Genomic DNA, 27,484 nt, shown 5'->3' on the forward strand with positions numbered 1-27,484 from the left:
TGTATGTATATATGCCTATACATATTACATATACACACGCATTCCTACAGAAACACAACTCAGAACACAATTTCAGGTACAGCGATACTGGCAGTCTACCTACCAAAGAGAAGTACAGCATCCTCATCCAAGCATTACTTTACATCTTACATTGGCTGTTTCAATCTTACCCTTTGAACTGAATCAACCTTTCCCAACCTTCTGTTTAGCAAATATTAGATTAATTAATGAGTTTCTTTTTACATAGGTAAATTATAGAATTTCAACTACATTATAGGGGCATATTGAAAAATTTTTCAGTCTTCAGACCAAATTAAAATTTCAGTTACTGCTCAGATTTTCCAAAATTACCTTGTCTGGATCCATATTCCCTCTGATAAATTCTTGCTTCCAGAACTGCAACGCCTGTTCCAAGGTTAGGCCAATGCCCTTAAGGAAGAGGCCATACTGCATGCGGCCCCCATGACGGAGATGGTGATTTTCCCGCAGGGCTTTATGTAACTGACGCATGCAGGGTGGGAAGGACTTGGTAGAAAGCTACAGAAAAAAAGAATATTTTGTTATTTATCCATCTCCACAATATCTGTTACAAAATCAATCTAATTTGCAAATTGCAAATTCAGTTTAACTGGAATAAAAACAAAAACCATAAAGAAGTTATTATTGTCTCACTGTGACTACAGATGAATTGTTTTTCTTATTAATATTCTTATACTGATTACATGTCAAAATGATAATATTTTAGATATATTAGGTTAAGTAAATTATTAACGTTTATTTCACCTATTTCTTTTTTTTTTTAATTAAACTTTCTCTTTTGAGATAACTATAGATTCCCATGCAGTTGTAAGAAATAATGCAAAGAGATGTCATGTATCTGGTTCCCCCTAAAGGTAATATCTTGTAAACCTGTAGTGAATTATCACCACCAAGATACTGACACTAACACAATTTAGATTTTCTGTGACACTCACGTGCTCATATCTGTGTACTTAACTCTATGGAACTTTTTCCTATGTAGGTTCAAGAATTCCCCCCCACCCAACCAGGCTCCTTCCTATCTCCCTTCTTATAACCTCCATCTTCTGCAGCCTGCCCCCACCATTCCCGAACCCTTGGCAACCACTAAGCTATTCTCCACCTCTGTAACTTTGTCATTCAAGTGTTACATAAATAGAATCATATAAAGTTTTGAGAGTGGCTTTTTACTCAGCATAATTCCTACAAAATTCTTCTAAATTATTGCAGCTATCAATAGCTCGTTCCTTTTTTATTGCTGAGTAATATCTCCTCAGTGTGTGGATGTAATACCATTTGTCTAACCATTCACTCATTCACTCATTGAAGGACATTTGGGTCAAATCCAGTTTAGGGTTATGTCAAATAAATGAGTGTTTGGGTTTTCATGTATATCTAACATTTCATTTTACTGGGAAATATGTTCAAAAGTACAACTGGTGAATCACAGATGAAATTTAAAAATAACCCAAAAGTAAACACAAAAATAAGAGAAATGGCTCTCAAAAGGCAAATTCAAATAAATGTGTTAAAGAAATTAACAATTAAAGAAAACTTTTTTCATTTATGGTCTCAGCTGTATCTCCCTCACCTTCTCAAGTATCCTCCTCCTGAGACTTAACTCCCACCTCTCATGGGCTCCTTGGCAGGTTCCACTTTGCTTGTGAGCAGGGATGGGTCTCACTTTGCTCCCCTGACTGACCAGGCAGCCTCTTTGTCTTTCATTGTAACAACTTCTACTTGATTATAATTTCTTGAATAGGAAGATGATCTATTCATTTTGGTCTCCAAAAGCTCAGAATCTCCCCCTACTCACTGTTATAACTCTTGTTTCCAAGCATTAAAACCTCAGTGTACTTTTAATTTATTGTAAATAAATCGGTAATTATCTAAACAAAGATTATTTATGGTTGACTTACTTTCCCTTTTTTGGGTAATGCAGAAATCCTAAAGTGCATTAAAGTGAAATTCTATACAGTAAAAGTGTAGTTGAGTGTACACACATTGATTCTCCTATAGAGGTTCACAAAGTGTAGCTGAAATGAACTGCCCACTCTGGAGGCAACACAAGACCTATACTTAGTGTCATGGAATACTCTGCATCCTTCTCAAATTTATATGCCAAGTCCTAACCCCACAATCTCAGAATGTGGCTGTATCTAGAGCTGGGACCTGTAAGAAGGCAATCAAGGTTAAATGAGATCATGGGGGTGGGGCCATGGTCCAAGGTGATTAGCAGCCTTCTTTTTTTTTTTTTTTTTTAATAGGATTTTTTTTATTAACATATAATATATTTAATAAAAAATAATATCCACTCTGGCTCTCTCCTCCACTGCAAGGGGAAGAGCGGTGAGGAGGGGCTGGCACTGCCCACCCCTAGGCATCCGGACAAGCCCTGCCTCCGGGGCTCCCCTCTACCCCCCACTTTCCAACAGGCTCTGACCTCCAGACAGACGGTTCAAAGTTACAAGTGCTTTAGGCCCTCCCTTGAGCTCCCCCAGGTGCCCCCCCCCTTGTGCAGAATTCAGGGGCCACCTGGAAAAAACCCCTTGCCTTTTCTCATTCTTGGGATCCTTTGTTCATGTCAGAAAGAGGATCTGAGGACAGAGAGTGGCATCTCTACTGGCCAGGGGGAAGGGAGGAAAGGGACAGTGACAAGGGACAGGGCCGAGAAGAGGGATGGCGCTGAGGTGGCCTCACTGCAGCCGGTCACTGCGGAACGAGTTCTCCACAGCCGGATCAGGCAGCAGGGCGCAGGGGTCACTCAGCATGCTGAGCCCCTCCAGGCCCAGTGGCTCCATGCGCAGCTCCTCCTCCAGCCCCAGCCCCAGCCCCAGCCCCAGCCCAGCTGCTGACACCTCGAAGCCTGGCACTCCGGCCAGGGCCGGATTAGCAGCCTTCTAAGCAGAGGAAGAGACAGAGGGATGGGGCAGACACCCAGAAGCCAAGAAGAGAGGCCCTCAGAAGAAACTGATAGCTGACAGCTTGATCATGAACTCTCGCCTCCAGAAATGTGAGAAGATAAGATCCTGTTGTTCAGGGTACCCAGCCTGTGGTTTGCTGTTACAGCAGCCCTAGGAGACAGCTATACTTAGTACTCTCCATTTCTCCTTTCCTAAATTATATGGTGTTTAAATATAAACACATAAATACTATTTAAGTGTCATCACTTAAAAGAAACCTCCTTTTGGAAAACTGGTTAAATTGTTTTTATCAGACTACAAATAATTTTCTGATTGTTTGGTTTTCCTATAATGACAAAAAGTCATATGCACAGCGCATGGCATTTATTTTTAAAATGATTGGCAAGCAATGAAATAACATTCTCTTCCATCACCCCACCCTAAAAATAATCTTTGGTTGAAGAAAATCTTTTTTCTCTGTTGACAAAGGTTTAACAGGATGAGATGCTTACCGAATCGATCTGATCTAAAGAAATCTTGCCAGCATTGCCCTGTGTACTGTAGTCTTGACCAGTGTAGGAATGACTAAAAAAAAAAAAAGAATAAAATATCAAAATCGAATTTATAAAACATACTTTGATCACCTCAAAGGAAATTTTCAAAATTCTGACAAAAAGTCACGAGAAAACATTTCATACGTAAACCTTAGGAGAAACATAGCCAAGTGTTTTAAAGGTATTTCATAGAATATGTTTAAGTAACTTTCCCCATAAATAATACAGAAATATAGTGCTCATCTGTGTCTCCCGATTCCTAATCTAGAGTACTGTTTCCTTAAGAGCAATATGCAAACTGTTGTTAAAGTTCACACTCCTCTACTACTGACCCCTTATAACATCACAGCACAGTGGTGGTGGTGGTTTAGTCACTAAGTCATGTCCAACTCTTGTGACCCCATGGACTGTAGCCCACCAGGCTCCTCTGTCCGTGGGATTCTCCAAGCAAGAATAATGGAGTGGGTTACCACTTCCTTCTCCAACAGCACAGCACAAAGCTAGGGATAAACAGAGCTTATGTCTGAAGTCATTGCTCAGCAGGCCCTAGAGTGAGTCACCAAGACTCTCCACACTCTGGATGCCTGTCTGTCAAATGGAGACGGCACTGCCTGCCTGCAGTGTTGACGGCAGGTTGGAGTTGAAATATTTTTCGTTAAAGGACCTAACATACCGTAATCACTATTCATTAAAATAAGTAACATGTGAACAGCACCTACATGTGCAGAGTCCTCATCCATATCCTTACAACAGCCCCAAACGAGTGAGTTTACTGTATATCTGAGAAGAGGGGAACTTCTGGGGTCAGAGAGCAAGGCAGCAGTGCAGCAGGAATTCAAACTTTTGACTCCCAACTTCCTGTTTGTTCACTACACTACACTACTCTACTACTCTCTTCCCTGTGATACACTGTCGTCTTATATATTTAGAAATGAGGAAATGCAACATGGTTCATTCTACCTAAAGGCTCCACCTGTACACTTTATCACCTCCTTGATACAACTCCACACCCACAGCTCCATCAACAGGGACTCAGATGCAGACATCCAGAAAACCACAGTCAAACAGGGGTTCATGCAGACCTAACAACTAAAGGAAGTTCTGGACTAAAGTATCATTACAATCACAGGGGATTCCAGATGCTCTACTCTCTACCCCTCGGCACTAGAGCTTCTTGCTGCTGGTTAACATATGACCTCAAGATGCTCTCAAGTGCTGCCCTCAAGGGCTTCCCTGGTGGCTCAGATGGTAAAGCATCTGCCTGCAATGTGGGAGACCTGGGTTCAATCCCTGGTCAGGAAGATACCCTGGAGAATGAAATGGCAACCCACTCCAGTACTCTTGCCTGGAAAATCCCATGGATGAAGGAGCCTGGTAGGCTATAGTCCATGGGGTCACAAAGAGTCAGAAATGACTGGGCAGCTTCACTTTCGCTTTCTTTCAAGACTCTCTGTAGAAAAGCTGTTCTACAATCAATCAAGTCACTGATTAAACAATGCGTACAGATTATGAAGCAAAACTACGGGCTATCTCAAGACACTGTAGCCACTGGCGAGGAAAGTGTCACAAGTACAGACATCCCCTCCCCAAAATCCCCCCTCTATGGGCCAAGAATGGTCAGAATCACTCTGAGAGCAGGACACGCAAATGGTGGAGAGTGACACAGAATGATGTTGTGCCTAAAACACATCTCTGGCCTTTGGTTTTATTTCTCCCTCCAGTAACAAATTTCTGACAGTATACCATAAAGGGATTCATTCTCTTTAGCCTTGGACTAGTAATACCATTGCACATAAAACTCAGGCTAAGTTAAAACAACAGCTGCCATTTAATTTTAATATTCCACATTTTAATACAGAACACAACCAGAGAAATGTTTCAGTGAAGTGAAGTGTTAGTCACTCCATCGTGTCTGACTCTTTGCAACTCTATGGACTGTAGCCCACCACGCTCCTCTGTCCATGGAATTCTCCAGGCAAGAATACTGCAGTGGGTTGCCATTCTCTTCTCCAGGGGATCTTTCTGACCCAGGTTCAATCCCCACAAAGTAAAAACACATTTCACTTTCCAATGTATCTTATACATAGGGCAATGAAAACAGCACAGGCTACGAGTCTGATGACCTGCTGTTGTTTCTGTTCTTTAAATCACTGGTTTGGCAAATTGGCAATCAGCATTATTATCATTTGTAAAATAGTGTTAATAATGTAAAATAGTATTAATAATGCCAGGCCTGCCTAACTGACAGAAATGCTGGGGAAATCAAATGAAATAATAAATTCAAACTGCTAACTAAAGTCACTAAAGCATATTCCAGTACACAGACTGGAATGTACATATTCCAGTACACACACAAAACTGCCTTATGGCAGTCTTGACCAGTAAGTACAGAGGACAACAAAACAGGATGGGAAGGGAGGCAGCTGATCCTGGAGAGAATTCGTCCCCCAGTTGGGAGATGCTGGGTCACTCCTTGACCCTTGCGTTTCTTAGGCTATAAATTGATCACAATCATCTAACAGAACTTTTCAGCTCAAATATATGAACAAATATAAAAGCCTTATATAAATGATGTACAAACATGATTATAGTTATGAGTAAACAGTTTTCTCAGCCCAGATTAGTGCAGTATACAAAGTACAAAGAGAAGATGTATATAAAAAGGACCTAAAAGGCAGTATAAAATGCTTCCTCAGTGCTTTGATAGGATATGCAAAAGGGCCAAATTTCAAGGAAAAAAGTTAAAAAGAGAATGGTAGTAATGATAAACACAATGAATTTGCTGGGTATAAATAATTACAGAGAGAATATAAGGAAACTGTCAGACATCACATTTCTAAAAACATTATGAATAGACAGGAAGATGGCCACCAGCCAACCCAGTAAGGGCAAGCGTGGAACTCTCAGAAGAAAAGTGATAGAAATTTAGAACTGAAGCCTAAGTACTGGGAATAAGACTTCTCCCCCATTCATTCAGGATCAGAAAGGCTAGCTTGCATCTTGTTAAAGAAGTCAGTACACCACAGCTATTTAATACATACTTGAATTAGTTATGGATAGGTGAAGCCAAGGTGGGGAGGATTTTCAGATACAAGAAAGAAAAATCATGAGAAGCAGTGTATCCAATGGTCTGTAAACAGTAAAGAACCATAAAACTATCTGGGGAAAGAATTCACATGAGCAGTTTATACTCAAGAAAGAAAGCAGAAATTGGAAGGATTGAGCAATAGAAAACCAGTTGGAAGAATATAATAATATTCCAGACAAGAGAAGTCTTTGTAAAAACTGTAAAATAGCAGCAACAGACAGAGAAAGGTAGGCAATTAAGGCAAAAGAAAAAGGAACAAATAGTGCTGCCATAAAAGATTAAAAATCCTTAAGAACAACTCACATTAGCTCATGAGACAGGACCCTTGGCTTTTACTTGGAAGTGCAGAGGGAGCTATGAGATGAGACTCCCAACAGGCCCAGGACAAGTGAGGCGCCTCCTGCCACCCTCAGAGCCTGGGGCAGCTTCATGTCACACAGCTCCCAAATAATGCAGCTGCTACACTAACGAGTGAAAACATGTGTCATGAACTGTCAAAATATTGTCTTGGTTTCATGACTTTAAAAACTTCATCAATTTTATGAACAAATATTTCTTAATCACTGTACTAGGGTAATAGAGAAAAATTAATACAAATGTTTTGCTACTTTTTTATTGTAATTTTTTAAAGTAAAAACAATTTCTAATTGGTTTGATGCACACACACACACACACACACAAACACCAAAAAACACTGTTTTTCAGCCCATTGTAAATAATCACAGCTTTAAGAAATACTTGCTATCACTAATATATAGTTTTAACAAGGGGGATTTAGTCAGCATAAAAGCTTTCTTAGTTTTAACCTTCCATAGAAAAATAAATTGAGACACAACACAAATGTCACGTTTTCAACACAGTAGACAAAAAAATATTTTAATGGGTCACAAAATTCAAATTATTTCACTAATCATTATCCTGGCAAATATAAAGAGGAATTTATGACTAATCAGAGAATCTTAAAAAGTCAAAATTTGATTTAATTCTCAGTTTAGCCACTAATCTGGCACAAGTAAAAAAGAAAAAGGATAAGTCCAACTATGCATTAATCGTGTGCATTAGTCGTTCAGTTGTGTCTGACTCTTTGCAACCCCATGAACCTCTGCTCCTGTCCATGGAATTCTCCAGGCAAGAACACTGGTGTGGGTTGCCACGCCCTCCCCCAGGGAATCTTCCCAACCCAGGGATCAAATCTGGGTCTCCTGCATTGCAGGCAGATTCTTCACCATCTGAACCACCAACTTGTTCATCCATAAATGTGGAGAGTAACTTATTTCCATCCTGTATGCTAATTTATCTTCTATTTGCTAGAGTATCTGGCGAAAGGCACTGAAGGTAAAATGGTATCGTTTTTCTCAAGTTACCAAAAAGTCAGAGAATAAAGACGTGGGTCCACTATAATTGTACAGTTACACTGCACTGTGCAAACAACACAAACACCTGCACTCACCACAGAGAACTAGAGAAATGCAGAAACCCAGAACGAACCTTATTTTTTTAAAGGCCATTAGAATGTCAGACTCTCTATAACAGACTTTCTCTATCACAGTAGTTGTCCTTTTCTAATTACCCTTTTTTTTTTTTTTTTAACAAACTTTCAAGAGTCTCTGCACAGTTCTTCAATCCTTCATCAAGCACTTTTTTGACCAAGGAAGAGCCACAAAGTCGTGATGGGCCCAGAGATGATACAAATAGTGCAACATGACGAGGTGTTGAGAACCCCGACGAGGATGCAGAGAACAGGCCCTTCTCAAAGCAGGGGGAGGACCCATCATGTGCAGCCCCAAAATGGCACCACAGAGGGGGTGCTCAGGGGCAGCATCCAGAATTCTGAGTGTCCGGAGAATGCTGTTGAGACAACTGACCACGGTGTCCAGGCTGATCAGAGACACTTGCCATGCCAGCTCAAGGCCAGAGAAGAAGGTGACCTGGGTGGGCCTGGACAGCAGAGGGGACGAGCAGGAGACCACAGTCAGGGAATAACAGAAAAGTCACGGGCCTGGTTGTTTTAGTGTTTTTACCATTTGTAGTTGAACAATTTTATTTGCATTAAAAACACTCTTAAATTTTGACCTGGTTCAGAAAAGTACATATTGTGAGTTTATTAGCATTGCTGGACCATTTAAAAGTAAGCACATGATAAAGAGGTGACATTTAGGGATAATAAAGGAGTCTGTTTTCTCAGCAAGTAGAGGGTTACACACATCAGGTGGACAAGTAGAAAGAGATCAGTGAAACCAAGGAAATTTCACAGTTTATAGATGAAGAGGTAGGGTTAGGCCGCAAAAAAGACAAGCAGAGGCAAGAGAGAAAAAAAGAGCTGAAACTGAGCGGGCGGGCCATGAAACACAGGTCTCCAAGCAAAAACCATCAAGATAAAAGGCAAATCCTACCTCCTTTTGCAATAACATAGTGCTAAATCATGACTTCAATGATTTTGTCTTGTCAAGTGACAATGAAGGTCTTGTCAAGTTTAAAACCTTTAAAACCCTAAACTTGTGCATTATAATACTTTCTGAGAAAAGTAAATTTTGCAATTGTGTATAACAAACCCTTAGCTTACAAGGAAGAAATTCAGTGTTTGTCCTTGATTATTTTTTCTGTTTTGTTTTGAGGTGATGGTCCTAAGTTATTCATCTACAATAAGAGAACTAATTGTACACAAAATATACAAAAGCATCTTCCTACATGTTCAACAGGCCTACATACAACTTAATTAAAACTCAGTCACATCTGAGAAACTTTCCCTTCCCACATTATCTTGCTCATTAAACAGTAACATGTAAATAGAGTTAGGTTTCCAATAGAGTTAAAAATCACAATAAACAGAAAATTGTAAAGCTACGAAAGGTTTCAACAAATTAAAGCTGAAGGGAGAAAAGACTTTCAAATATTCATAACACATATTTACGTAACCATATTTGACATGATACCATTTTCAATCCCATTAAATCAAGGGAGGAGGGGGCTGAGGATCATGAGACAGGAAGGCACAGTCGGTCACAGCCACAGGGAACCAATGCTCCAAACACCACCACACAAACACTGAACTTACACAATAAAAATGAAGTGGCTATACAAAGAGTTCTGAAACATACACAACTGCACACATCTGATTGTGAAAGGCAGACCCATGCCTGGTCTTTGTAGAAACAACAGAAAACTAAGCCCGGTTCAACAAACCACTAAGGACAATAACAAGCACTTTAGGTCTTAATAGGGAGCCAGGTTTGGGTGCTGAAAATAAGAGTCGGAAACAAAAGGAAAAAATTACACGAAAGTGGGTTGTGGGTCTCACGATAAATCAGCTGGCTAAGGAAAAAACCCTTTTCTGCTGTGTCACTGAACTCAGCAGAGACGGCCATCACACGTCTGCTCAGTGGTCTGTGGGAGCCCCCACCCCCAAGCCCCAAGACACGGGGCCCCAGGGCGCAAGCTGGCAACACAGGTGATCGCTCTCTAATCACTTCCCTTGCTCAGCCCTGGGAAGAAACTTGAAGGAGGGAGCAGGAGTAGTGGAACAGCTGCAACAGCTTACGAATCAGCCACAATTCTTCCGTACTTTCATAATTTTCCCAAGTCCAATCTGCCCAAAGCAATCAGGGAGCACAGCAGAGTAAGGGAGAGCCAAGCAGGATGGTGAGGAGCTCAGGGGTCAGACCCACAAGTTCTGGCTGTTACACTTACTGCCTGCTGACTCTGCTTCCAATTTCCTTACAGGGAAACAGGGATCATAAAAGGGGTCACGAAAGTATCCCCTCCATGGGCTACAGTGAGGATCAAAGGAGATGTTTTTGTTGCATGATTCTTCACTCAAGTTGTTTTTTTAAATTGTGAATAATATTTTACTTAGTCATATTTGTTTACAATTGAAGCTCTGGCAACTCAAAATTTATATCCTTGCCCAGGAGCTTCTTATAGACACCAGAAAACGTTAAACCTTGGGTTCCACACTGTTCTGCTGTGCTTTACGAGCTGCCTGCCATCTGGCTTCATGTGGATTTTCCTGCCCACAATCTCACTTGGGAAAACCAAGTCCTCCAGGATGGTGTCATGCAAAGCTACCAGTGTGCAGCTCCTGGGAAGTTTTTGCTTGTTTTTTGTACAGCTTTTTCGAGTTTGCTTAGGCAGAATTCTCGTCTGAGCAATAAAGACAACGCGCTTCCCACTGAACTTCTCCAGCTCACATACCAGCAGGACCTGAATTTTCTGGAGAAATTTCAGTTGAGGAACGGGAACAAAGATTATGATACCTTTCTGACCACCACCAACTTCAATTTCCTTGGTGGCCATGATGTTCAGCTTCTGCAGCTGGGCCCTGAGGTCCAAGTTCATCTCCAGCTCCAGGAGGGCCTGGGAGATGCCCAACTCAAACTCAGGGGGCTTCTCACCACTGGGCTTCACAATCCTGCTGGGCCTGGACACGGCCTGGGCCCTGCCAGTGTAGCCAACACCTCAGTCAGACTGTAATACTCATCATCACCCAGGCCTCTAGACATTTTGGCTACTGCTTTTCTCTACTGTTAACATTCACCAGTTTCTTCCCTTTATTATCAGGAAGAAAGCAAACTCCTTTCCTATCTTCCTTAAACTATCACATATAATATTTAATCTTGAAGTAGAATTTAGATGTCTTTGAATAACCTGATGATTTGGAAGCTTATACCTATATCTACACTCTTAGGAAGTTTTCACGGTGCCAAACTCCAACTGTAAACACTGCAGGTTTCAGTGGGACCCAGCTGTGCCAAGCTGCATGTCCAACATGGTAGCCACCAGCCAACTGTAGCAACTGGGTACTTGAAATGCAGCTTACTCAGAATTAAGACATTCTATGGGCGTAAAGTCTGCACTGGATTTCCAAGACTTACTATGAAAAAATAATGTAAAACATTTCATTAATAAATTTTCATACCAATTACATGCTGAAGTGAGTTAAATAAGATTATTACTAAAATCAATGAGACTGAAGTAATTTAAAATTACACATCTGGCTCATGTCTGTGGTGCTCACTGCTTCTCCTGAGCAGCATGGTCGCAGAGAGCAGACAGTGACCAAGGCTGCCAAGGTCCTCCCATGAGGACTAGGTCCACCTGGAGAAACGCCAGCTGACCTGTCCGGACTCTTGTCTGCCAAGTTAGGTCAGACTCTGCTGGTCATATTCGGAATACAAGCTGCAACTCCAGCTGACTCTTAATATATCTGTTTTCGCAGCACTGTGCTTGAGAATCAAGGTTCCAAACTTGAGCCACAGTTCGCCATTTCTACGAATTTCATGAATTCTGATTAGCCTGGAGGTAACTTGAATCTTGAGAAACCTGTATGCAGGTCGGGAAGCAACAGTTAGAACTGGACATGGAACAACAGACTAGTTCCAAATCGGAAAAGGAGTACATCAAGGCTGTATATTGTCACTCTGCTTATTTAACTTCTATGCAGAGTACATCATGAGAAACGCTGGGCTGGAGGAAGCACAGGCTGGAATCAAGATTGCCAGGAAAAATATGAATAACCTCAGATATGCAGATGACACCACCCTTATGGCAGAAAGTGAAGAAGAACTAAAGAGCCTCTTGATAAAAGTCAAAGAGGAGAGCGAAAACATTGGCTTAAAGCTCAACATTCAGAAAACAAAGATCATGGCATTTGGTCCCATCACTTCATGGCAAATAGATGGGGAAACAATGGAAATAGTGGCTGACTTTATTTTTCTGGGCTCCAAAATCACTGCAGGTGGTGATTGCAGCCATGAAATTAAAAGACACTTACTCCTTGGAAGGAAAGTTATGACCAACCTAGACAGCATATTCAAAAGCAGAGACATTACTTTGCCAACAAAGGTCTGTCTAGTCAAGGCTATGGTTTTTCCAGTGGTCATGTATGGATGTGAGAGTTGGACTATAAAGAAAGCTGAGCGCTGAAGAATTGATGCTTTTGAACTGTGGTGTTGGAGAAGACTCTTGAGAGTCCCTTGGACTACAAGGAGATTCAACCAGTCTATCCTAAAGGAAATCAGTCCTGAATATTCATTGGAAGGACTGATGCTGAAGCTGAAACTCCAATACTTTGGCCACCTGATGCAAACAGCTGACTCATTTAAAAAGAGCCTGATGCTGGGAAAGACTGAGGGCAGGAGGAGAAGGGACAGTAGAGGATGAGATGGTTGGATAGCATCACCAACTCAATGGACATGGGTTTGGGTAGACTCTGGGAGTTGGTGATGGACAGGGAGGCCTGGCATGCTGCAGTTCATGGGGTCACAAAGAGTCGACCACGACTGAGCGACTGAACTGAACTGAATGAACCTGAATCTTCAGGGGTTGAGGGTAGCACATTTCTGTCTGGGAGTCTTTGGGCTTCATGGTCCACCTCAACACTGCTGAGCCAAGGTCACTCTGAAGTTAACTTGGCCTCTTTGTTACCATTGCCAAAAGCCCCTGACCACCACACCCTTTAGCACCCCAACCAATCACCTAAAGCCAACCTTCCAGCAGGAATTTTCTTTGTCTTGTGGCTATGAAAATTGGCTACTAACTCACAAAAACTGTCAACCCTCCCTGGCCTGTCAGGAGTTGTGCGCTCAAAGTGCCCACTTTATCTCTGCTCTTTGTTCTTAATAAACTCACTCTTTCCTGCAGTTCTCTGTGTCTGGAAATTCTTTTCCAACCTGCACTCAGACTGCCTCAACAGACACTTAATCACAACTCTCCATTCTCATCTGTAAGAAGCTATGCTGGGGTAGGTATGACCACAGGACCGGGGCCCAGGCTGGACAGAACCCACCTTCCAACCTCAGAAAGTATCTCCATGCCCTCCCTCCTCACTGACAGACAAACTCTGAGGTTCATAGAACAGTAACACATAAAACACATTTCCTTTCCGTGTCAACTATCTACCAGTAGTCTTGAAAGACGTTTACTCCTGTTTACTCCTTTCCATCTGGCAGCTATAGGTTATCATAATTTAAAAACCGATATCAAATAAAAAAGCAGTGAAGAAAGCATCACAAGTAATCAAAACTGGCCTCTGCATTAAGGAAACATATTTCTGTTTAAATTAAAAAGTAAGCTGATATATCTTTCAAAATGAACTGTAATTTCCTATATCATTCTATAAAAGTATACCAAGTTCCAATACAGCCTTTTCACAGAAACTCAGGTGTAATCACAGCACAAATGGAAAAACAATTTTGAAAGAGCAAACAAAGGTTTTGTATGTCACCCATATATCTACTTTTGCAGTCACAATTCTATCTACTTTGGCATTAAAAAATACTCTGACTGCTTAAGCTAGGCTATTCAGACATTCAGAAAGCACAGTCCTGTCAGGCTCCATTTCAGCAGAGGGCAGGAAATCAGGGAACCACAGTTACAATGTATCATTTCCTGCTGTGAGGGTATCACAGAAAAATTCACTCAACAGCTATCACCACTGAAATTGAATGAGTTTCTTTCTACATCTAAATCCCTTGAAAATGGTATCCAACTTATGTTAGCCCAGGTGATTTTGCCTGCAGTTACTCCAATGAGAACAAAATCAATAAAATTCTATTATAAATTGAATGTAAATTATTTTTCCATAAGCATGAAGTTTAATCCATTTTGTGTAAAAAAAAAAAAAAAAAATTCTCTCTAAAAAACTACCAGCAGACAATAAGAAGGATAATGATGTATATTTCCTTACAACTAAGAGACAAGAGGCACACAAACCCAATAAAAACCCAGGCTGACATGGGTTTCCACATCAGGCAAGGACTACAAACATTACAATTACTACTCTTCCTTGTTTCAGGCTGGCCTCATATTTTCCCATGTGGTCCATATTTTCTTATTCATTCCAATTTCTAAGCTGCAACAGTCCAATGAACTGCAAGAGCGCTGAGATGCATTTCATTTTTCTATCAAAAATATCTGTACCTCACATTGTCAAAAGTCATGGAACTGCACCCTTAAAATGAGTACATTTCATTGTACATAAATTATACTTCAATAAAATTGATTTACAACAAAGTATACACATAACATCCCTATAAGATAGTAGCTCTACAACACTACACAGGTGTTTTCACCATATACACTTAAAGCCCCTCCAAAAGATCTCTACTTTCATGACTACATTTTTTTATATTCCTTTACATTCTCAGCATATTCTGCAAGTACATGACTCCCTAAGTAGAGGCTGTTTTGACTGGACTTTGACCCAGGATGGTCAAATGATTACAATAAAGAAAAGGTTGCCTGAGAGACTGGTTATGAAAGGCTGAGGATGGGTGGGAGTGAAATAAAGCTCTAATATCCAGAAGAACTAAGACACTGAACTGACGGTCACTGTCTCTTTTCCCTACAATTCACAGAGGATGGGACGTTTCTGAGATGGGCTGTCACAGGCTGAGGCATGCTACAATGCCCCCTCACAGCTGTTCCCTAATAAGAGAAAACCAGGAACATGAGATTGGGGTTTGGTGGGGTTTTGGAAGGAGAGGAGATGAAGGGGACAGCTAATGAGGATGATTAGCTGATGGACAAGTCACATCCAAAGACCCCGTCACACACTTTCTGCACACTCCTTTGCTCTTGCACAGCATTACCAATGGCTCATCATGTTAAGGCTTTCATTCCACAGATCAAAACAGCGAGTTTCATAACAGATTTGGTTTTATTCTGTTTTTAAATACAGTCTTCAACAATTGTATATGTCACTGGAGGAAAAAAAATGGGGTCTTTCTAAAATCACACAGACAAAAAGAAAGAAAGGACTCTCCCCAGTTAGCTACCAACTCCAAGAAAGAGTCCCAAGTCCCAGAACAAAAGGCAAAACCAGCACTGAATTTCTACAAAGTATAGAGTGTTTCTTTACTTAGTGTTTCCAAGAGCTTTCCCTTGGAATTGACAAAATTCACCAACGTTTCGTCTAAACTACCATCTCATCCAGTCTCAACATTTAGTAGCTTAAGAAACCTACTGCTGCTGCTGCTGAGTCGCTTCAGTCGTGTCCGACTCGGTGCAACCCCATAGACGGCAGCCCATCAGGCTCCTCCTTCCCTGGGATTTTCCAGGCAAGAGTACTGGAGTGGAGTGCCATTGCCTTCTCCAATGCATGAAAGTGAAAAGTGAAAGTGAAGTCGCTCAGTCGTGACCAACTCTTAGCGACCCCATGGACTGCAGCCCACCAGGTTCCTCTGTCCATGGGATTTTCCAGGCAAAAGTACTGGAGTGGGGTTCCACTGCCTTCTCCGTAAGAAACCTAAGTGAGAGGTAAATTTTAAAACCTGAAGGGGTCTTCTCCCAGCACCGGCTCATCCAGGAGATTCCCTGAGGTGCGGCCATGTTGCAATAACAGGGAAAGAGGAAAACAGGAGGACAGACAGACGCCTTGCTCTCATGGAACATACACCCCAGACAAACACCAAAATCAAATGAACACGTAAAAACGACCATTTTGGCCAGCGACACTGCTGCACAGCAAACAGAGCTGAGAGCATCACAGAGGCCCAGGAATGCGGGCTGGCGACCAGGAGGAGCCCCCGTGAGGCTGAGGACCCGGCACGCCCTATGACCCAGGTCCCCAGGGGCCTCCTGTGGACGATGTGTCTGCTGCCCACGGAGGACCACAGGGGCTCAACTACAAACGGGCTTCTTATTCCCTTTGTATTATCTTTTTAGAGCTGCTTTCTACACAGTAGCTACGAACAGCTATGAGGGCACCATTCACCTTTGGTGAGTCCAGGCCGTCTGGCTTACCTCAGCCCAATCTATCAAATTTAGTTTCGTTTTTACCGTGAATTGCGTCCGGTTACCAGGACACAAACATGTAGACTTGCAAAATTCCCACAGGTCACATGCGGCACCAGGCAGCTCACCACCTGGGCAGCCTGAACACCCCGACCGCGCTCCTCCAGCCAGGCCAGCACGGGGGGCGGCTCCGGGTGATGGGCCCACCTACCCCGGGGACGGGGCTGCCGCAGCTCAGCACCCCACACCCCAGGACCACGGGCACAGCCATCACAGACTGAGAAATCCAAATCCATTCATCTAAAAACCGTTATTGTACTTTTTAAAATACATGATTATCTAAACACATTTCAAGTATGACAGAGAAACGTGCTGTCCAATCCAATAAGCATCAGTTACGACCATTTAAAAATGAATTTAAATGAAAACACAGGAGCTATACTTCAAGCACTCAACAGCCTAAGCAGCTGCTGGCTACTGGGTTGAGTGGTGTGGGTACAGAACACTTCCATCATCACAGAAAGTTCCACTGCAAAGTCTTTAGCTGCTAATATTTCACAGTAACTACCACAACGTTTTCCCAGGCTTTTAAGGAAAACTGTTTCCCATAGTATCATCACCATTTTGTACTTTGTTAGGGCTTTATGCCTAACACAGTATAAAATAACTTTGTTACTTAACTATAGGACAATCAATATTGTAAAGAAAATCAAAGAGTAAAGAATGGGAAATTTAATAACTACAGGCAATGAAACTACTTGAAAAACATAAATAATCATAAACTTTGCTTTCCAGGAAGACTGACAGCATCCGCAACGCATAAATGCCAAAGAAACCCTGGACTCGCAATGAACGGACACTTGACCCTCTGGTTGGGAACAAGCTGCATGGACGCAGTGCCGTGGGGGCCGTGAGCCCAGAGTCAGGGGCCACTCCTACGCTAACAGCCACCATAATTTACTGTAATTACTTTAGTCAAGATTCTCCCTTTTCTGACCAACAATCAGTTCTGTAAGATCAGAAGTGAACACGTATCCCGAGAACCTAACATCATATCTGGCACCAAGTAGTCCCCGTGTGTTAAATCAATGATAAACAAAACTAATTCTTCAGATGCTAAAAGATTTGTGACCCTGAATCTACTCCCAAGTCACAGCCAGTACATACAATCTCACTACAAAGTCTACTATTTACAAAGGTATCTATTTGCCTTGGCTGGATGGCCAGTTGAACAAGCAAGGAAAGATTTTCCTATCTTCTTTCTATATCACTGAAAAGAAAATCAGTACTTTATATTCTTATAAAAATCACTGTTAACCATTTTTTTAACTTTCCAACATGTTAAGCTAACAAAGTGACCTAACTATAAAACCCCAGGGTAATTCAGTATTGTACATAAATGAAGTGGTTTACTTGTAAAACTGATGAAAGTGAATAATATTAAAAGCTGTCTTCAATCCAAGAGAAAACCCTCACTGTAATAGGCAGATCAATGGCTTCCAAAGATGTTCACCCATAAACACGATAGGTTACATAGCAAAAAGGCCACTGAAGATGTAATTAAGATGTAATTAAGATGAGGGACCTTGAGGTGGGGTGATTCTCCTGGGTCTCCATGTGGACTATACAACCACATGAGCCTATAAAGCAGAAAGCTTTCTCTGGGAGGAGGCAGATATGCAGCCAAATAAGTCACCCTTGATAAATGAGAAGGACTGGTGCACCACTGCTGGCTGAGGCAGGGGACCACACGTGAGGACCACAGAGCGGCCATGGGGGCAAGGGCAGCAGAGGCAGGAATGTGGCCCTGGCGACAGCCTGCAAGGGGCGGAGGACCTCAGGCCCACCTCCACAAGGAACCAAACCCAGCCAACAACGCACATAAGCGCAGCAGCAGATTCTGCCCCCGAGCCTCCAACAGGAACCACAGCCCTGCTGACACCTCGATTTTAGCCTGGGGAGGCCCAAGTCACACTTCTGACCTGTATGAAAAAAGTAAGTGCTGTTTTGATCCATTCAATTTCTGATAATTTGTTAGGGCTACAATAAAATTCTAATCCAGATGCACTATAAGGTTTAAAATTCATTATTCTGAATTCTGTCTTCGTCAAGTGACTGCTTCCCTTGCTAGGCGCATGGCCACTCTCTCGCCTCTCCTGCCCCAGGAAGGCACCCCACTCCCCGCCCTGCCTGCTGCTGGGCGACACCTCCTCCTCACGGATCAGCGCAGCGCCCCTTCTCCACCAGGCCCTCACCTGGCCGCAGACGCCACAGAGTCTGCAATTTTTCTTCACAGGTTTAGGCAACAAAGAAAGCCTAAGAATATCCAGTGAAATGGGAATGGTGATGTAAAGATAGATATATACATCCTCAACTAAGTATTACAAATCACTAAAAATTAGAGCCGTGAAAAGTAATCTCCTTTATCATAATAGGTATGATATATTAAGTGAAAATGAATGTTTTTAAAGTTTAACCATTTAAATTATTATTACATAAAAATATGCACAGAGATCACAACAATTACAACAAAAACCTAGCAGCAACTATATTAGTGAGGCAGAATTTGTTTCTATTTTTCCAAATTTTATTGGGTTGGCCAAAAATTTCCTTCCGTTTTTCTAAGTAAAAATAAAACACATTTTTCATTTTCACCAAGAATTTATTTGAAAAACATATTCACCATTTTGTTCTACTACCTTCTGCCACAGGCACTTAACACGTTACATTCATAAACCTCTTAAATGAAACTAAACACACTTAAATGAAATCAAAATGCAAATTTCTCGAGAACAGAAATTGTGTCATTTTTTTATTCCAAGCACAATATAGGCACTCAGTTCCTGATGGGATGCCACTAATGAAGAGCTTGCATTTCCATAAGAGATTGAAGCAAAATGCTTTCCTGTGGTTAATTTAACTTTTAACTATAGCAGTAAGTTCAGCTAAGAAAATCTGGGCACAATGCCTCTACATTCTCAGAATTATGTATATTGTTAAGCAATATCCCAAATTACTAGGTTGGCAAAATGTTACAATAATTCTCTTTCAATGTCTAAATCCTGTAAAATGACTTGACAATTTCCCTATAGCTACTTTCATTTTTACAGGTATTGGTGTCATCCACCATATTAGTTTTATTGACAAACTTAATGAAAATGCTACTCATCATTCCTCTTTGATCATTAAAGGCACTAAACAAAATTATACCTAATAATGATTTCAATTTCAACCTCCTAATGTTCTTCCTCTCTAGGTTATATTTAAACTATACAGTTCATACAAATGAATGATGATTATTTTTTCTAACAAGATTATCATTATCATCTTTCAAACTAAACGGTACTCTTTCCTATTTTGACCTAAGCAAAAATAAGGTAAGAGAAAAACATTATATTTAAACAGCCTAAAGAGACAATTCAGTATGCTTGAAAGACTTTCACAAGGTTACTTTGTATAATAGGAAGCCACAAACTATGCACATCAGCTACATACAGATGACTCTGACATGGTAATAAAACAAGAAACCATTTGATTTAATAATAATAAAAACAGCAACATCGGTTGGTGCATATTACATGTAGCATCCAGCCCTGGTTGCCTGGCAACCAGCCATGAGTGAATTCCACAGAGAATGAAAGCCCTAAATGAATGTACAGTTTCTGCATGTTTCAAGGACTCAAGAAGTATCAGTAGTTAATCTAAATTCTTGTTGACAATGACCAGACTGGGGTAGAGGAAGAGGAATCCATCATTATTGCACAGGACTGAGCACTGACTGGAGGTTAAGATCCAGTCCTTTAGGTCTATGTCTTCTGAATTAGTGGTTTTACAGAAGAAAGAACTGTAATAATATAATTTATAAATTATATAAATTATAAGAACTTTATGCAGGAAAAAAGCAACAAAACAGCACTTCTTTGGTGGAACAGTGGGTAAGAATCCACCTACCAATGCAGGGACGTGGGTTCATTCACTGGTCCGGGAAGATCCTACATGCCACGGGGCTACTAAGCCCCTGCACCACAACTACTGAGCCCGCACTCGAGAGCCTGAGAGCTGCAACTTCCGAAGCCCACATACCCTCGAGCCTGTGCGCAGCAACAAGAGAAGCCACGGCAATGAGAAGCCCTCACACCTCAACAAAGAGCAGACCCTACTTACCTCAACCAAGACAAAGCCCACAGAGAGCAACAAAGAACTAGCACAGTTATAAATAAATGAAAAAATTATTTTTAAAAATATCACTGGTATGATATATATTCATTTATTCAACAAAATATATGGAAGACCTATCATGAAAGGCACTTTGCAGCTCTCATACTTTATTGGAGAAATCAGATGAAGAAGCAAGCAATGACAACAGCACAAGTCCTGTGACAGAGGAGCCACTGGTTATTACAGGAACACACGTGAAAACACGAATGGACACTGGGCAGGAGTAGGGTGAGAACCAGGTGGTCTGGAAGAGGTCATGAGAGGAGGCAAATGAAGACAAGTGGTCTTTAGTCGGGTCACAGAAGTAGAGGAAGGGGGAAGAGCAGTCCCCGCAGGAGGCGAGCACAAGCCTGGCACTCGGGAAGAGCCCCAGGGGCCCCACTGGCAGAAGAAGTCAGGGTGTCAGCACTGAGACAAAGTCCAGAGTCAGGCCGGTTCCTTCCTGAAGGACCTTGTATGCCAGGCTGAGGTGTTCTCACCTCATCCCATGGGAAAATGGGGAGACAAAATCCTTTTAAACTGAGAAGTAACAGAATCCCTGCAGCGATGACATGAAACAGTACAGAGAGGGCAAAGCTGGCACCAGAGGGAGACACTGGAGTGGGGCTGGGATGGGAGGAGGATACCTCCAGGACACAGAGCTCTCAGGAAGGTTAACAACTGTGCAGTATTCAGGCTGCTCCCAGTCCCTCAAGATGTGTTTGCCTGGACCCCACCCTCCCCACTGCAGAGATGGCAGGAGAGGAGGAAAAGAGGGACCGACTGGGGAGGCAGGGGGGAGGACTGAAAGATACTGGAAATAAACTCCAGGCCAATTTCTGACCAAGCAGTGGCACTCTAGGGTTCAGAAGAATAAAAAGAAACCATAAAGGAAAACACTAAAGGTGCTTAGCTACATGAAACTTGAAAATTTAGGTATGCTAGATAATGCAACATAATAAAAAAAAACTTCCAGAAAAAAATCTTTGTAACAAAAACAATGAAGAGTTACTACCCTTTATATCTAAAGTCTGTGCTCATTTGCTCAGTCCTGTCTGACTCTTTGTGACCCTATGTTACTGTAGTCTGCCGGGCTTCTCTGTTCATGGGGATTCTCCAGGCAAGAATACTGGAGTAGGTTGCCATTTCCTCCTCCAGGGGATCTTTCCAACCCAGGGATCAAACCCATCCATGTCTCCTGTGTTTCCTGCATTACAGAGGGATTCTTCACCTGCTGAGCCACCAGGGAAGCTGGTATTTATATCTAAAGTACATAAGATCAAATAAAACCAAGAAATGCTATCAATAAATAGGCAAAGATACAGAGAATTAAGATTACTTTAAAATAAAATGGATAATTAAAATGTTTTAAAATCACTCTTAATACAGTCAATGCAAGGTACATGATACCAATAGTATCTCTATGGTAAACCTATTAAATTAGCAACTGTTTTCACTGTCCCATCTGTTCATGGTACAGCAACATGGAGGATCTTGTACAATATGAGAGCATAAGTAGAATAAGGTTTTTGAAAAAGAAATAAATATACTTAAATCTTTAAAATGATTCATAAACTTTGACAACTTCCACTTTTGAAAACCTATGCTAAGAAAATGATCAAAAATACAGATAAAGATTTACATACAATATTTTTTGTACTAGTGAAAAGAATGAACAGTGGTCTAAATACTCCATAATGAACGATAAATACACTATAGGATAACCATACAAGAAAATAAAATTAAGCTTTTCGAGAGATTTTAGTAACAGAAAAAATGAAAAAAATAGCTAATTACATAATAGTATAGTGATGACATGCTTTTCTTCCTCCTTTTCCGTATTTTCTAAGTTTGCTTTTTAAATAATGAGGATAATTTTTTCTTCAATTTAGAAAACAAATAAAACTTATCTGAACTACTCCCAATAAAACATATGCAGGTTCCTCAAGTCTGCCTTAGTCTCACAGTTAAGAAATTGGCTCATTCCCTTTGAAACCTTTCTCAAGTCAGTCATCGCTACTCATTTTAACTTAACAACCAGTTCTACACACTTTTATTCAATTAAAAGAACTTTCTATAGTACACTGAAGTTAAGGGTAACAAGCACATGGCACTAAGAACTTAAATCACAGAATTAAAGGGGGGAAGAAAGAAGAGGAAAAGAAAACCTTTGTAAAGTTTCTAGCCCTGCAAGGCACTTCACCCACAGCGGTGCTTTACCCGCTGTGCTGGAGGGGCACTTACACGCACAACAGGGTGCCCTTGTGTTGTTACCTGAGGTGGTTGAGCAGAGGCTGGAGTCTCTCGTCGGACTGCACGGCAGGCAAGGACCTGGCTGTTAACTGAAAGCAGAGAAGTGGGTGAATAACCACACCAAAGGCCTCAGACTGAACTTATTTGAATAATAAATGCAAAATGGGGACAAGAGAATGGAAGGAGAGGGTGTTCCTAAAACTTAAGGACACTGTTCCAATTTTTAAATCAAAGAATTCTAAAGAAAGCTGATCCATTCTTTCATTAAAGCTAACCATATGACCTGAGCTTTACAGAGTCAATCTTACATATGTCCTGAGTCTGGAAGTAAACAAAAAGGGGGCAAAACAGAGAGTAAGAGGGAAGCATCCACCTGAGTTCATGAAAAAGCCTCTGGTCACAAAAATATTATCTTTGAAAATAAAAATGGAAAAACTTCTAAATCTATAACAACCAATCATGTAGCACTGAATCCTAGGATGATGAAGAAATTAGGGAGAGAGACTTTCATTTATAGCTCAGTCACTGTGAAACTGGTTACATGCAGAAGTGTATGCATACACATACATACACACACAAACAAACACTGATTCCTTCATTTTGACAACAATGTTACTATAAGAAACCATATTAAGGCAATTCACACATCTCACACTTTTGCAAAGTAATGCTCAAAATTCTCCAAGCCAGGCTTCAACAATATATGAACCGTGAACTTCCAGATGTTCAAGCTGGATTTTAAAATGGCAGAGGAACCAGAGATCAAATTGCCAACATCCGCTGGATCATCAAAAAAGAAAGAAAATTCCAGAAAAACATCTATTTCTGCTTTATTAACTATGCCAAAGCCTTTGACTGTGTGGATCACAGCAAACTGTGGGAAATACTTCAAGAGATGGGACAACCAGGCCACCTGACCTGCCTCCTAAGAAATCTGTATGCAGGTCAGGAAGCAACAGTTAGAACTGGACATGGAACAACATGCTCATTCCAAATCGGGAAAGGCGTACATCAAGTCTGTATATTGTCATCCTGCTTATTTAACTTATATGCAGAGTACATCATGAGAAACGCTGGGCTGGATGAAGCACAAGTTGGAATCAAGATTACAGGGAGAAATATAAATAACCTCAGATATGCAGATGACACCACTCTTATGGCAGAAAGTGAACAAGAACTAAAGAGCTTCTTGGTGAAAGTGAAAGAGGAGAGTGAAAACAATGGCTTCAAACTAATCATTCAGAAAATGAAGATCAAGGCATCCGGCCCCATCACTTCATGACAAATAGATGGGGAAATAATGGAAACAGTGGAAGACTTTATTTTGGGGGGCTCCAAAATCACTGTAGATGGTGACTGCAGCCATGAAATTAAGACACTTGCTCCTTGGAAGAATAGTTATGACCAACCTAGACAGCTTATTAAAAAGCAAAGACATTACTTTGCCAACAAATATCCATCAAGTCAAACTATGGTTTTTCCAATAGTCATGCATGGATATGAGAGTTGGACTATAAAGAAAGCTGAGTGCCGAAGAACTGATGCTTTTGTACTATGGTGTTGGAGAAGACTCTTGAGAGTCCCTTTGACTGCAAGAAGATCAAACCAGTCCATCCTAAAGGAAATCAGTCCTGAATATTCATTGGAAGGACTGATGCTGAAGCTGAAACTCCAATACTTTGGCCACCTGATGTGAAGAACTGACTCATTGGAAAAGATCCGGATGCTGGGCAAGATAGAAGGCGGGAAGAGAAGGAGACAACAGAGGAGGAGATGGCTGGATGGCATCACCGACTCTATGGACATGAGTTTGAGTAAACTCCGGGAGTTGGTGATGGACACGCAAGCCTGGCATGCCACAGTCCATGGTTTCGAAAAGTCGGACATGACTGAGTGACTGAAATGAACTGATCTGAAGGCAATTCAAAGTATTCAGCACTGAAATATGACCCCCAATTGATCTATAAACAAAATGTAAGAGCCAAAGCCTTATTCCTAAATATTGTGTCAGGTTGAAAGTGTATCATGGAAATGTGAGCCTCTGATATATTTGAGTGCAGTAATATTAACATTATATGTCCCTGTATCTATATTTCTCTCTTTTCTTGAGGAAGTCCTCTTATTCTGTAAGAATTTGAACTAAAGAAATTTAAAACATTCATTCAAAGTAATAAGATACTTAAGTCACCTAAATAAAACACCAAAAGTAAAAGATTTCTTTTGGATTCAACTGTATCAAATATATAGCTCTTGTATTCTACTAATAAACCATTTGATAATTCACAAAGGAGAACCTTCTTAAGACAAAAAAAGAAACTGAAGGATATCCTCTGGTTTTATACAGGATATCAGTTTAGTTCAGTTGCTCAGTTGTTTCTGACCCTCTGCGACTCCACAGACCACAGCACACCAGGCTTCTGTGTCCATCACCAACTCCCGGAGTTCACCCAAACCCATGTTCGTAGAGTCGGTGATGCCATCCAACCATCTCATCCTCTGTCGTCCCCTTCTCCTCCCACCTTCAATCTTTCCCAGCATCAGGGTCTTTTCAAATGAGTCAGCTCTTTGCATCAGGTGGCCAAAATATTGGAGTTTCAGCTTCAGCATATATATAGGGTAATCTGTCTCTTTAATCATTTTGTTAATTAAAAGTAATTAATCAATTAATTTAATTCATCAAACCTAATTTTCAACATTTTATAAATAAAACTATTGCTTTAAAAACATCTAATAAATACTATATTGTGAAAAAATGTTGACCAAAATGCAAAATATGCAGTCATTTTTATATATTGTATCTAATAATAATGAAAAATCCTAGTTCTGTGAGTCAAAACATATGAACAGTTAATAAAGTGAGACAGTCTGCTGCAATTTCAGTGCAACCAAAAGACTCTTAGTATCCCCCAAAAATGTTAAGTCTACTAGTTCATGACAAGAAAATTTTATCAAGGTTTTATAAATAAAACACTTTACTACAGCTATATCTGCTAATGTCAAATCTCTTTACAAATGTCATTTTCATTGTTCAAGAGGTTTCATGGTTCAGAACTAAAGCTATGCTCTAAAATGGTTAAAATAATTGATTTAGATATTTCAAAATCAATTTTCTGAAAACAGATGAAGCAGACAGTCTAGGCTTTTTCAGTTGCTCCTGTCAATCCATGTAGCATGATTCCTAATCAACCCATGTTTGCTAAATGAAAGCAAGCAGACAGAAACACCAGCAAAATATTTATAAACAGCTCTTCAATCCCTGTAGGAAATATTTCTAAATCATACTCCCATCTCCACCTGAGCCTGTTTCCTTTGTCCTGGACTATGGAGACAGCATCTCCACTCACCATATTTCTGCCTCCAATTCTTTCCTTTTATACCAAGGCTCCAGTGAAATTTTCAAATGAAAGTTACCCACTCCCTGAGTTAAAATCACTTAAAATTCCCTCAGGCTAACATCATCACACCTACTCTCTCATCAGATAGCTTCCTAGAAACCTCCGCTTGTGCTGAACTGTTAAGACAAAGCGGACGACTGCTCAGCATCTCCACCAGACGCGGCAGGGCAGAGCAGGCAGAGACGGGCCCCAGCTCCAGTTTCCGAAATGCAGCCTCAACGATCCAGTCCTCTCCCCACCTCTTCCCAACCCCCAAAACCTATCTCCAAGTTTGAATCACTTACAACAGTAATTCCTAAAACAAGGATCAATGTTCTGGGTAAAATCACGTCGAGGAAGATTTCTGAGTTTTCCAAAGGTTCTGCTTTCAACTTGTAAAACAATTAGCATTTTCAAAAAGAGCATACATCTTAGATTAGGGTTTTGTCAATGAAACCGAAACCACAGTGAATGGGAATAATGTCAGAGATAAGAATAAAATTCCTGCCTTCAAGAATAAACCTAGTCTTGTTTTCAAAATAATAAAATGAACTAGCAAAGATTATTCATTTATTTTAGTATTAAAAATACATCTTACAAAAATGGTTCAAGCAGAGTAGAAGGATGTGAGCTCATCTTCTCCTGCAAGAACACCAAAATCTCAACTAGCCGTTCAACAACCATCAACAGGAGGACACTGGAACCCACCAAAAAAAAAAAAACACCACTTCCCAGGACAAAGGAGAAGCCACAACGAGACAGCAGGAGGGGTGCAATCACAACAAAAGCAAAGCTCACACCCGCCAGGTGGGCGCCCACACTGGAGATCTGTCATTGCTGTGAAGGCTTTAGGCCCCACATCAGGCTTCCCAGCCCAGGGATCTGGCAAAAGACTGGGAATCCCCAGTGAGCCTGACTGTGAAGGCCAACGTGATTTGATTACATGACCTCCACAGGACTAGGGGAAACAGAAACTCCACTCTAGGAGGGCACAAACAGACCTGCTGTGCACCAGGACCCAGGGGAAAGGAGCAGTGGCCCTACAGGAGGCTCAGCCAGACCTTCCTGCAAGTGTCTGAGGGTCTCCTGCAGAGGATGGGTGGTCAGTGGCCTGCCACAGGGACAGGCACCAGCAGCACCAGTCCTGGGAGGCACGTGTCGGCCACACGTTGGGGCAAATCCTCTTGGAGGTCGCCATCAGCCCCACCACAGAGCTTGCCGGCTAGCATCGGTGGTAAAAACCCAACTGCCAATGCAGGAGAGGTAAGAGACACAGGTTCGATCCCTGGGTTGGGAAGATTCCCTGGAAGAGGGCATGGCAATCCACTCCAGTATTCTTGCCTGGAGAATCACATGGACAGAGGA

At 41.3% G+C, this 27,484-nt stretch overlaps 1 protein-coding gene and 1 pseudogene across 1 annotated transcript in view; both read right to left on the reverse strand.

Moving 5' to 3' along the window:
- The window catches only part of PRIM2 (DNA primase subunit 2), a 333,998-nt gene that overhangs the window by 109,118 nt on the left and 197,396 nt on the right, over positions 1-27,484 (reverse strand). The window contains exons 8-10 of the mRNA XM_070777724.1: positions 22,767-22,834; positions 3,434-3,506; positions 352-537 (exon numbers count right to left, since the gene is read on the reverse strand). Of these exons, the coding sequence (XP_070633825.1) occupies positions 352-537; positions 3,434-3,506; positions 22,767-22,834 (327 nt within the window). The remainder of the gene's footprint in view (positions 1-351; positions 538-3,433; positions 3,507-22,766; positions 22,835-27,484) is intronic.
- Positions 505-16,591, reverse strand: LOC109576527 (small ribosomal subunit protein eS7-like; annotated as a pseudogene).

This window comes from Bos indicus, chromosome 23, assembly GCF_029378745.1.
Source record: "Bos indicus isolate NIAB-ARS_2022 breed Sahiwal x Tharparkar chromosome 23, NIAB-ARS_B.indTharparkar_mat_pri_1.0, whole genome shotgun sequence".
Lineage (NCBI taxonomy): Eukaryota > Metazoa > Chordata > Mammalia > Artiodactyla > Bovidae > Bos > Bos indicus.